Source organism: Malania oleifera, chromosome 7 (genome assembly GCF_029873635.1).
Source record: "Malania oleifera isolate guangnan ecotype guangnan chromosome 7, ASM2987363v1, whole genome shotgun sequence".
NCBI lineage: Eukaryota > Viridiplantae > Streptophyta > Magnoliopsida > Santalales > Ximeniaceae > Malania > Malania oleifera.
This window is the reverse complement of record NC_080423.1, coordinates 99,188,943-99,201,559: the sequence shown is the minus strand read 5'-3', so window position 1 is coordinate 99,201,559 and position 12,617 is coordinate 99,188,943. Positions and strand designations below refer to the sequence as shown.

Below are 12,617 nucleotides of genomic sequence, written 5' to 3'. Positions count from 1 at the left end.
ATTGCGCAAAACCATTAAAAATTACCCCATAAGAATAACTTATATGAATTAGTTATTCAATTATAAACAATCAAAATCAATCAATTCAAATATCAAGCTCTTATTTTAAAATTTTTTTAATAAAAGAACCCAAATTTTCTTTTACGAATATCTTGATTTGATAAAAGTTTTGAAAATAAAAAAAAATAGATTTAATACAATTTAAAACAATAGAAAATATACATATTTTATGGATTATTTATTTTTACAAAATATATTAATTTTTATTAATTTTTTTTTTTTATCGTTCTCGGCTCAGATATTCCAAATTTTAACTTTATCCGCTTTTTTTTTTCTTCTAGATCTTCGCATGGCTTGCTCCATCCTGCTCACCAATCACAACATCCAATGTAGAAATCTCTTGTTTTCCCAGTTATTTTTGCTGCTTATTGGTTTAATTCTTATTGCTAGCGGAAATGTTTTGGGGGAGACATAATTTATAACTTACTCGATCATGCAAGATTGGTAAGGAAAAGATCATGACGGCCCTGAAACCTAAAGGTCTGATCCTTTGATTTCTATTTCTGTTTCTGGTTTGTTAAAATTTTCTTTAATATTTGGGTTTATCAGTTTTCTAATAATCTTTATTTGAACTTTGGTTGATTTAGGGATCTCGATGGGCCAGAAGCTTCAAGGTAGTTGAATTCTCTCTGTTTATGATGTGATAAGAAGATGGGTTTGATGGGATTTCGGTCTCCATGCATAACTTTTCTTTTACTTTGTTTATCTGCAGAAAAAAAACGGAGTCTGAAGAAGCGTTACTGTGTTTAGAGGTGGAGTGTTTGGAAGAACTATTGCAATACTAAAAGGTGAGTTGAAACTTTTTTCATGTTAGAGAGGAATAAAAGAAATTAGAACTTAGCTATTTTGATTACATGGTTTTAAAAAATGTTGCCTTGATGAGCTTAGATTGTTGCTCAATTGCTTTTTCTGAATGAAAACATGTCATTATAGCTTGTCTATCAGACTTTGTCTTTACCAATGGAAATGCGTCCGCTTCAAATGTAATATCATATCATCATATCTTTCCAAAATACAAACAAAGAAAGGATGAACATAAGCAGCTAGGAGAGGATAATTGGACAGAGACTAAGATTAGAAACTGTAGAAATGATGGTCAGTTTGGTTTTTATGACTAGAAGATTTAGGGAAAAGAAGGTAGCCTCGCACACAATGATTAGTTGATAGTCTAAATAATTTCCAATTGCGATAGATATACACAAAATCCTGCCTTGATTCATAATATTTTTGCTTTAGTTATGGATGAACCTAATGGGTATATGCAAAGTTCATGGCGAATGTTGTTTGTAGATGCCTAGATATTATCTTGGTTGATGGTACTAGAAGTGAAGTAGAATTTAGGTTGAATTTATGGAGAGAATTTTTAGAACTTAGGGATTTAAAGACAAGTGGAAGCGAGACCAACTACACAAATGCAAGTTGGATCATTCTAAGAAGAATAATGAAGAAAATATTTAATTGTTATTTGTTAAGAAACTATGTACTAGTGATTTTGATATCTTGGATCCACTGTGCAAGTTGAAGGAAAAATTGAAGATGTAATACATCGAATTAAAATAGGTTTGGAAAAATGGAGAAGTGCTTTAGGTGTGTTGTGGTGATTGCAGAATGCCATTAAAGTTTTCTTAAAAAAATGTTCGGACAACTATAAGACCTATTATGCATGTGGATTACAATGTTGGGCAACTAAGACACAAAATAGCCATAAGTTAGAAATTATAGAAAAGCGAATGCTAAGATGCATGAATGGTTTTACTCGAACTATATGATTGATGCATAGGAATGAAGTGAAATCAAATGGAATCTAATAGAGTTTGTATTTTTTGTGCTTTCACTTGATTTTTCATGCTTTCTATCTAATTTTATATTCCAATCCATTCCCATCACATTCCATTTAGCGAGTCAAGCATGACATAAAAGATAAAGGAATGGACTCAGCATAAAATCTATAGAAGATAAGATACCGAATAATGCATGTGTGTGGAGGTGTGAGTTGTTCTTAATGGTAGAAAGGGAGTAGATATAGAATTACTTTGGTTTGTGTTGTTATTGTCATTTTCATTGTTAAGAAAAGCTAGAGAAAATATCTTACAAATTCCAAAATTGCAGTTGACATCCATTTATGAGTGAAGTGTGTTGTTAAAAAAGGAAAAACATCATGCATCTAGAAAAGAGGCAAAAGAGCATATTGGTGAGAGCAGTGGCTCTTTTAGTGATGTTGGTTGAATTTTTATGAGTTCTTAGTTTGATAAGTATTTTGTTGTAGAGTTTGTGAAGAGACTTTTTTTTAAGTTTTCTTATTATTCTCCTCAACCTTTCTTTTATCAAAAGTTTTAATAGAGTGTGCACAACATAGATGTGCCATTTTATTACATATACGTTAGAATCTAGTTGTGTTACATTTACTCCTATAGAAGTTCAAATTTCTCATTAGAGATGTTGTTTTTGGTCTGTTTGGGAACTTGAATTTGGTGCTGTGTATTTGAATTTGGGAAGTTGAAATTCAAATACACTGTTTGGGATAACATTTGAGAGTGTGTATTTGCATTTGAGTAAAATTCACGGTGAATTTCATTCACCCAAATTCATGTATTCAAAAATCATTCTCTCCCCATGTATTTGAGTATCCAATTCCCTCTCAAATCCCTCTCTCCACACAACTCCCTTTGCATCTCCAAACCCAAATTCTTCAGATTTCTCTACAAACCCTAGTTGCACAAGGTTGTGTGTGGGAATTAGGTCAATACTCTGGAAATCTCGAGACACTAAGGAGCCTTGGGTCTCTCTCTCTCTCTCTCTCTGACAGATCTGGTTTGGAGACTATGGCTGTGTGCATGTTTATGTTTTTATTTTTTAATTTTTGGATTATTTTATTCTAATTTATGCACAACCATTAGCTTCTTTATTTTAAAAAATTCCCCAAATTGTTATCTCTTATATTTTTATTCAGAACTTTGTGGTTCTTATGAACTACTTCAACATGACTCTGTGAAATATCAATGAGGAAAATCATATTGAAAAGCATTGGTATTTCAGCGTTTGCAAGAGGCTACAGTTTCTACTTGAGTGAAATTGCAGGAATCCATATTCACTAATTAAATACCCAAAAAAATCATTCAGAGGAAACGCAGTGTAGCAACATGAGTGTTTCCGAGGTACATGGCAGAAATGTTCTTTGTTTATGCCTTCTGATTCTGATATCCTGCTTGATTCTGTTTAATAGATAAACTATTTCCTTACTTGTTGCCTATCTAATTTGCAAAAATTGTTGGAGAGTGGCTTTCTTTAAGTTTATATTATCTATAAATTTTTCTGCTTGATTCATGTAATCTTACTGTTTGTTATTGCAGAAAGAAGAGTACTCTTTGCTTCATTTTATGCTTGCTGTTTGCCCCCTTGCTGGGTGTTATCCTAATACTTGAATAGTAGCATATTTCTTGAAACCAGTACTCACTATCATTCTCATATAATTCTTTGCATACCTTTATATAAAAATTTCCAATACTTACTATATCATTCTCAAATAATATATGCCTTATATTATGAAGCATGTTTGTTAAATCTGTATTGCTTGAAACAAGAGGTACTGAGGGTTTGGCTTTAATCAATCATCAAAGAGCTAATTTGATTCTCAGTTTTCTGTTCATTTTTTTTTTGTTTCCTGATGGCGAGTTATTTCAATTTTCTAACTCCAATTTTAACCTTCCATATCCATTCCAACAAGCGAAAAATAGGATCCATGTCCTACCAGCTTACTTTCCATGGATTACCTCAATTTCCAGATCATGAAGTCTTGGTCTGAAGTTGGAGGTCTCTTTGAACAGAATCTTGTAGAACTTGCCAATGGCTTGTTCTTATATGATATGAACGTTCCCAATGATATCTTTTAAATCTACGCAATGCAATTATATGGCCCGTCCTTCTTCTATGATATGAACATTCCCAATAATATCTTTCAAATCTATGCAATTATACTTAGTATGTGCATAATAAGTCACAGTGTTTATGAGTATTAGGTGCTCTCTTCCTGGACCTATATACTTCTCGTATACTTAATCTTATTTACTTCTTTTATGTATTCTGCCTTTCCCTTCGAAATTTCCTTTTTCATGCCTGCATATATAAGAATAAGAACAAATATGATCAATCAAAGGTTCCTTAAATATGCACTAATGATTATATATAGACATGGATTTCAACCCAAGCCACCATCACATTCACATACTGAATCCACTAAACTAGTGGCTGAATTCTGGGCCATCAAGGCCCCAAGTTATTCAACCTTTCTCCATAATTATATATATTAAAAAAAAAAAAAGGATGGCTCAGTGCACAAAGCTCCTGCATACAAAGTGAAATCAATTGGTCGTGTCCTTGGAAGTTGTGGTACTTGACCATTATTAAAGAGTCTTTTATTTTCAATTTATATTGGATGTGCAGATTTTTTGAAAACAAGAGTGTCTTTATTGACAGTCAAATCTTCAATTTCATACTTGATTGCATTTTGGGATTTTTGACACATTCTGTGTTATACATCAAAGAACGTGTGTTATATCATGTTAAGACCAGGGATTGAGTTAGTTTAAATCAGTTCCTTTTTCTATATTTTACGTATCATCGACAAAACTCAGAACTATTTTATTTATAATTTCTTTTGGTTGATAGTGTTATTAATAAAAATTCTGTTTCTGGCTCCAGATTGATGAGAATATTCTGAGGGAAATAATAAACCATAGATCTTTGAGGCATCCTAACATTATGATCTTTGAGGCATCCTAACATTATCAGATTTAAGAAGGTGTTTATCTTTTGAGGCTTAAAAATTCTTACCACAATGCCCTTGAACAGTGGAAACACATGCCGTGAGCTAATAAGCTATTGACCTTATTCACTTGTTTCTATTTGAATTTCCAATTGCATGATCAGTGACTCTTATTGGACAGTCTAGGCTGGAGCTACATATTTAAAATCTATTGGCAGCTATGTCATTCATGACAGCCCAACCTGATCATGCCATAGCAGACTCACATATGAAATTGAATCTACTATTGAATCTTCCATCATGGCAACCTTAAGACTTTCTTTTATTTTCAACCTTTGTTTCTTTTTCTGGTCTTTTCCAACCAAAAACTCTCTTCTTCTTCTTTCCTTCTCTCCTCTGTTCTTTTACTTCTCGCTCCCTCTCTGCTGCTGCTACTTCTTTCTTCTCTTCTTCTTCTCTAGTTTTCTGTTCTGCCCCTGTTCTATTCTTTCACTATTATGTTCTGTATCAATCCTCCCTTCTCCTCTGTTCTGTCTTTCTCCTTTCTTCCTCTTCATCATCTTCCAGTCTCTTCATTAATCTCTCCTTCGCTTTGAGCATTTCATCTCATCATCTCTGTTCCGAAATTTCTGTTAAAAAAAGAAAAACCAAAAAGTAGTTCTGCAGTTTCTGAGCTTTTCAGAAAATTCCAGTAGTTTCCATTTTTCGAAACAAGATTTTCTTGTATCCTATTCTCTTTTCTGGTTTTGTTTCTCACCAATCAAACAGATCTGCTTTCTGAACTTCCTTTCTTTCCTTTTCCTTTCCTTTCCTTTCCTTTCCTTTCTTTTCTCCTAAAGACTCAAACAAATCCAAAGATTCTTGTTTCTTCAGCCTTAAAATCACGAAGAAGCAATAAAGATTTATGGGTTGAAGAATCTTGTTTCTTCAGTTTTCTTGGATTTGAATTGAATTTAGGTTTGAAGAATTCTTGCAATCCCTTGTTGCTTTAATATTATTCGAATTGATTTTTGTTAGCAGCATCAAATTTCTTGCATCAAAGGTACTTATGATAGTATTTTTTAAGCAGTTGTCGTTACCTTTTTTAGTTTCAGCCACCAGTGAGATCTTCTCCTCTCTTGTTATTTTTTTTCTTATTACAATTATTAAATTTTTTTCCAATAGTTGGTTAGTAGTGGAGATTTGTGTTTTTGATTTGTAGGCTTAGTATATGCATTTTTGTGTTTTTCATTTGCAAGTATTAGAATATACAAATTTTTTCAAAAAGTACTATTGCATGGTTTTTAATTTTAGTCTAGCTTGGTTAACACCCAAAATTGTACGCTATAATTTTTTTTTAATCCACCGTATTTTGTGTGTGGTTTCTATTAGTTGTAGGGTGAGACTTAGAAAGTTGTCTATGTGAAATAAGTTTGCAAAAAAAAAAAAAAAAAAAAAAAAACCACAAATGTGTACTTTGCCCATGTAACACAAATTCTTTGTACACACAGCTGGTCTTAAGCCGGGATAAAGGAGTAGGGTTGTGTTAGGTAGTTGACAGTTAGCATAAAACTTTATCAGATCTTATTATCATGAGTTCTTACCAAATTCACTTGGTTCAAGGGAGTAAAATGGGTCAGTATAAAAGGAAGAGGGTAGCTCAAGAAACTAAGATGAGATTAGCAATTTGGAATATAGGGCTTCTTATGGGAAAAAAAATATGGAATTAGTGGAAATAATGTTTGGGATAAAAATTAACTTAATCTGTCTTCGAGAGATGAAATGGGTAGGAGAAAAAGAAATTGAAAAATCAGGATTTAAACTATAGTACACTTGTAAAGAGAAACATAAAAACGGGGTGTGTATTATTGTAGATAAAGACATAAAAGATAATGTAGTAGGTGTTATAAGAATAGGGGATGGATCATTAAAATCAGGATAGATTGATGAATGCCATTAGTGCATATGATCCCCAAATAGGTTTAGCAGAAAATCTGAAAAGATAATTTTGGGAAGATATGGATAGTATTTTACAGGGGATACCAATGTCTAAAAAGACATTCATAGGAGCTGCTTTGAATGGTCACATTGACAAGGATAATATAGGAGAAGATACATAGAGGCCATGGATATAGAGATAAAAATGAAGCCGGTGATACAATCTTAGATTTTGCATGTCTCTCAATTTGGTTATATTGAATACTTGGTTTATAAAAAGAGGAGAACACTTAATAGCTTTTAAGAGTAGGTATAATAAAAGTCAAATAAATTTCTTCTTAACTAAGAATGGGGATCGTCTATCTTGCAAGGATTGTAAAGTTATTCCAGATAAAAATTTGGCTACACTACATAGAGTTTTAGTACTAGATATGCATATTAAAAAATGGAAGATAAGAAGTAGTATAAATCAGCACAAGAGGACTAGATGGTGGAACTTGAAGGGAGATAATATAGTAAAATTCAAAGATAAAATGAACAGTGAGTGTTATTGGACTGTAGGGGATAAGGTTGATGCAAATACTGTTTGGAATAAAATAGCAAATTCTATCAAAATGATAGCAAATGAGGTTTTAGGTGAATCCAATGGGAGATACTTGGGTACTAAAGAAAGTTAGTGGTGGGATCAAGAAGTCCAAAAAGCTGTTAAGACAAAAAGAAATTGGTATAAAATATGGAAAAATTGTAGAAATATAGAAAATCTTGAAAGACACATAGAAGTGAGAAAAAATGTAAAAAAGGTTATCAATGAAGCTAAACATAGTGCTTATGATACTTTATATACTAAACTTGATACAAAAGAAGGAGAAAAAGATATTTATAAATTTGCTACCGCTAGAGAAAGAAAATGTAAAGATTTAGGTGATGTAAAATGTATAAAGGATGAGAATGATAATATCTTAATTAGAGAATAAGATATGAAAGAGAGGCGACGGAGATACTTTGATAAGTTGTTTAATGAAAACCAAAATGAAATATTGAACTTGGAAGTGGCAAATGAGGAGAAGGTTAAAAATAGGAGATTTATTTGCAAAATTAAAGTCTTTGAAGTTAAGATGACATTAAAAAATACGAAGAGTGGGAAATCTATAGAATTGGATAAAATACAAATTAAAGTTTGGAAATGTTTAGGAGATAAAAGAATTATTAGGTTAACTAATCTATTCAATACTATTATAAAAATCAAGAACATGTTAGAAGAATGGAGGAAAAGAATGTTAGTACGTTTGTGCAAAAACAAAAGCGATATTAAAAGTTGTAATAACTATCGTGGAATTATAATTAGGAGTCATATGATGAAATTATGGGAAAGGGTAATTGAACATAGAATAAGATTAGAAATGAAGATTTCAGAAAATCAATTTGGTTTATGTTTAGGAGATCAACAATAGAAGCTATTTATCTTTTGAGAAGAAGTTTAGGGACAAGAATTGGGATTTGTATATGATTTTTATTGACCTAGAGAAAGCTTATGATAGAGTATCTAGGGAAGTTTTTTGGTGGGTTTTAGAAAAGAAGGGAGTTCGTAGTAGATATACGGAGGTCAATAAGGATAGGTACAATAGCGAAGTGACTAGCGTTAGGACTGCAGGAGGAGATTTTAGAGAGTTTCCAATCACAATTGGTGTGTATCAAGGTTTTACTTTGAGTCCTTATCTTTTTACTTTAGTAATGATGAACTAACTAGGAATATCCAAAAAATATTAGAGTCTAAAGGGTTTAGGATAAGTAGAAATAAGATAGAATATATGAAATGTAATTTCAGTAATGTAAGGAGTAGCCATAGAGAGAAGACTAAACTGGATAATCAAGAGATTAATAGCATTGATAGATTTAGATATCTTGGATCTATTATGCAAGATGACGGGGAAATTGAAGAAGATGTAGCACATAGAATTAAGAAAAGTTGGTTAAAATGGAGGAGTATGTTAGATGTGTTGTTTGATTGTAGAATACCTTTAAAATTAAAAGGAAAGTTTTTTAAGACGACTACTAGGCCAACTATGCTTTATGATTCAGAATGTTGGGCAACTAAGAAACAACATATACAAAAAATGAAAGTTGCTGAGATGTGTATGTTAAGGTGAATGAGTGGTTTAATATTAAAATATAAAGTAAGAAATGAGTATATACGCAATAATTTAGGTATAGCACTGGTTGAAAACAAGATAAGGGAGGGCGGTTTAGAAGGCCAAGCATTTGAAACGCAAGCCTAGTAAAGCACCTGTGAGGATGAGTGAGTTATTTTTTCTGGCATGAAAAGGGATAGGGCTAGGCCTAAAATAATTTGGAATGAGGTAGCAAGGAAAGGTTTAATAGCCCTTAATCTAATAGAGGAAAATGCTCTAGAGGGAGTGAATTGGCACGAAAGGATTCATGTACCTGACCCGACCTAGTGGGACTTAAGGCTTGTTGTTGTTGTTTTTTTTTTTCTTTTTCTCTATTAACATCGTTCATTTTGCATTTGCTTTATCCCTTTACAAATGCTCCTTTGTAGTAATCATGGTTTGACGTGGCTCTTTACTGTTTCATGATCAGTGTTCCTTTTTCTTTTGAGCTCATCTTTTAATTATTTCAAGGAATTTGTATTAAACTAATTTTGAACAGTGGTTGATATACGATTTCTTTTAAAATGTTTCTTGCCATCAATTTATTGCAATTCATGTACACTTGCAAATTATTTGGGAAAAATGAACCAATCCTGCATCTTCCATATGGAGAGAATTATATGGGTATTTTCATTTTTCACCGTCACAAGTGATTCTTGAATAGATCAGGAAATGCAATCTTTCTGACTTTGTTCCGAATGAGCTTGCTAAATTGATTGCAGATTTGCAGTACATTTTTCCTCTTATCTTCCCTGTCTCCTTGAGCTTGTAGATGATGTACTCTGATTTACTGGATGGGAGGTAGGAAAATTAAAGAGAAATAAGAGGGTTTGTTTGATAAGATTCTCTTGTGATAAATAATCTACACTGTATAAATTTGATAATATTTTGATATTCACACTTCCATATTTTACATAGATATTAATTTTTTACTTGGTATTTTTTAAGGTAGGAATGACTATTTGAAGTTAATACTCAAGGAGTATATTAACACAAACAAGAGAATCTTATCAAAATAGGAACACTGGAGAGCTGAAATGGAGGCCCTTTCATCCCCATATATGCATTGTTTCTTCAGAACTGAGAACCCATTTGGCGATGGTACAACCCAATGCAAGTCCACACTCCGTCTCCTAACTCACAGTCGAAGGACTCTGGCCCAGAGAGTGGACAAATCTTGCTTGGCTTCGGCCGATCAAATGTTTGATGAAATTCCTCTTTCAGACACCTTTGCTTGGAACAATTGCCTCCAGACCCATCTCGCTGACAAGAATCCCTTCCTTGCTTTGTTGACTTATCAGCAAATGCTGCGTCGCGGTGTGCGTCCTGACAAGCACACTCTTCCCCGCATTTTAACTGCTTGTCGCCTCTCCAGTAGCAGCTTATTCTTTGGGAAGCAGGTTCACGGGCAGGCACTAAAACTCGGTTTCTCCTCCAACGACTACGTAATATCAGCCCTCGTGGAAATGTATGGAATCCTTGATAGTGCGAACACTGCAAAATGGTTGCTTTGTAATTCACCAGGCGGGAATAATCTAGTTTCTTGGACTTTGATAGCTAAGTTGTACATATTGGAGGAGAAACCCACTTCGGCTATTCATGTGTTTAATCAATTGGTGGAATCAGGAGCTAAGCTAGATCCAGTGGCATTGACAACTGCAATTGGTGCCTGTTGCCTGTCAAAATCACTGCAAGAAGGAATAAGGGTTCACAAGATTGCCAAGAAGTGTGGATTAGAATTTGATCCTTTAGTGAGTAATTCACTTTTGAAAATGTATGCGGACTGTGGAAGTATCCAACATGCTCGAGCATTTTTTGACAAAATGCCCTTGAAAGATACCATTTCATGGACAGCAATGGTCCAGGCATACGTGAAGAATGGAGGGTTCAATGAGGGTCTTAAGTTATGTCGGCAGATGATTGCGGAAGGGCTAAAACCTGATTCTCTCACCGTATCGAGCATTCTTCCAGCTTGTGCAAGAGTAGCAGCTCACAAGAATGGCAAAGAAATTCATGGTTATCTTCTTAGAAATGGAATTGACTTGAATCTTGCAGTTCAGAATGCTGTTATGGACATGTACGTGAAGTCAGGATTCATTGAGTATGCTGCAAAGATTTTTAAAGGGATGAAAAATAGAGATGTTGTTTCATTGACTGTGATGATATTGGGCTATAGCCTTCATGGACAGGGAGAGCTTGGAGTTGATTTGTTCCGCGAGGTGGAGAAGAACTTGGGCGATGAAATGGACCAAACCATCTATGCTGCTGTGCTTCATGCTTGTAGTACAGCATGCATGGTTGAGGAGGGAAAGTTCTACTTCAACTGCATTAGAGCACCTCTGGTTGTACACTCTGTTTTAATGGTTTCTCTACTAGCTCGTGCTGGGCTTTTTGATGAGGCAAAAATATTTATCAAGGAACGGCAGATTGAAAGGAATCCGGATATTTTAAGAGCAATGCTGCATGGGTGCAGAATCCACCGGCATACTAGAATGGGAAAGCAAGTCATAGATCAGCTCTGTGATTTGGAACCGCTTAATGCTGAAAACTATGTTTCACTGTCGAACTGGTATGCTGAAAGTGGAAGATTGGACATGGTGGATAAAGTGAGAAGAATGATTAGAGACATGGGTTTGAACCCAAAGAAAGGTTGTAGTTGGATAGAGTTGAAAAACAAAGTTCATGTGTTTGGAACAGGGGACTTATCCCACCCAAGATCAGAGAGAATATATTGGGAGTTACAGTGTTTGATGAGAAGAATGGACGATGAAGAGAACAAGCAGAAGGTTTATTCAGACTTCAGTTTCCACGACGTAGAGGACGAGCGAGAGTGCATTCCAATTGGACACAGTGAGATGCTGGCCTTGTCGTTTGGTCTGATCAGTACGCAAGAAGAGGCAACAATTCGTTTAACCAAGAACCTACGGGTGTGCCACAGCTGCCATGATTCTGCAAAGGTTATTTCTAAGATGGTAGGACGAGAAATCATCATAAAGGACCCAAACTGTTTTCACCATTTTAAAGATGGGTCTTGTTCATGCAGGGATATCTGGTGATTTTTGTTTCATGTCTTGAATCCCAGATTCCCAGTTTTGAAGTCTTTTGTTTCAAGAAGCAGAAAGTAGAAACAGGGGACGCTGAAGTCCCAACCAAGTCGTGAGTTAGGAGACCAAAAAAAAAAAAATTTTTGTAAGATCATTACATTTGTGTCGCAGCGAAGGGGTATTTATTATGTGTAAAAAATATCAATGTACAGTTGGGTAAGAGGCTGGAAAACCAACTTTCACCATGGAAATTACACTTGAGAAACAGGACACAGTTATTCGAAAAACCTTCATTGCGCTGCAGTACAACTTGATTTTCCTGAACGGAAATGGTTAAAAGAGTAGAGAGCAATTTTTTATGATTCGTAATCAATTCGAATTAAATGAAATTGAATTATCACTCAATTTTTATATAATTTTTCATTTCATATTATTTATGTTTCATTTTATTTCGAAAGCTAAACATAAATCAACTGGACATATTTGGTAAAGCCTATTAATGGCTTTGTCTTTTCCTCTTACTAAGAGTTTCTCAACTCACTTATTTGGTAAGGTGTTGTTTGGAACTCAAAAAATTTAAAACGAAGTAAAAGAAAATATCAAAAATTCATATTTTTATATTTGGTTATCAAGAAAAGTAAAAAGAACATAAAAAAAATACTAAAA

General features: G+C 33.8%; 1 protein-coding gene across 5 annotated transcripts; it reads left to right on the top strand.

Annotated features, from left to right (window-relative positions):
* The first annotated feature begins 306 nt into the window (after positions 1-306).
* LOC131159312 (pentatricopeptide repeat-containing protein DOT4, chloroplastic-like) lies at positions 307-12,238 on the top strand. 5 transcript variants are annotated; one of them, XM_058114102.1, is made up of 4 exons: positions 307-540; positions 648-674; positions 773-848; positions 9,856-12,238. In XM_058114102.1, the coding sequence occupies exon 4, from the start codon at positions 9,945-9,947 to the stop codon at positions 11,961-11,963; it is 2,019 nt and encodes a 672-aa protein (XP_057970085.1). In that variant the 5' UTR covers positions 307-540; positions 648-674; positions 773-848; positions 9,856-9,944; the 3' UTR covers positions 11,964-12,238. The 5 variants fall into 5 exon arrangements, with proteins under 5 accessions (XP_057970085.1, XP_057970089.1, XP_057970087.1 ...); XM_058114104.1 differs by having other exon boundaries at positions 313-540; positions 9,927-12,238; XM_058114103.1 differs by having other exon boundaries at positions 313-540; positions 9,860-12,238.
* The last annotated feature ends 379 nt before the right edge of the window (positions 12,239-12,617 follow it).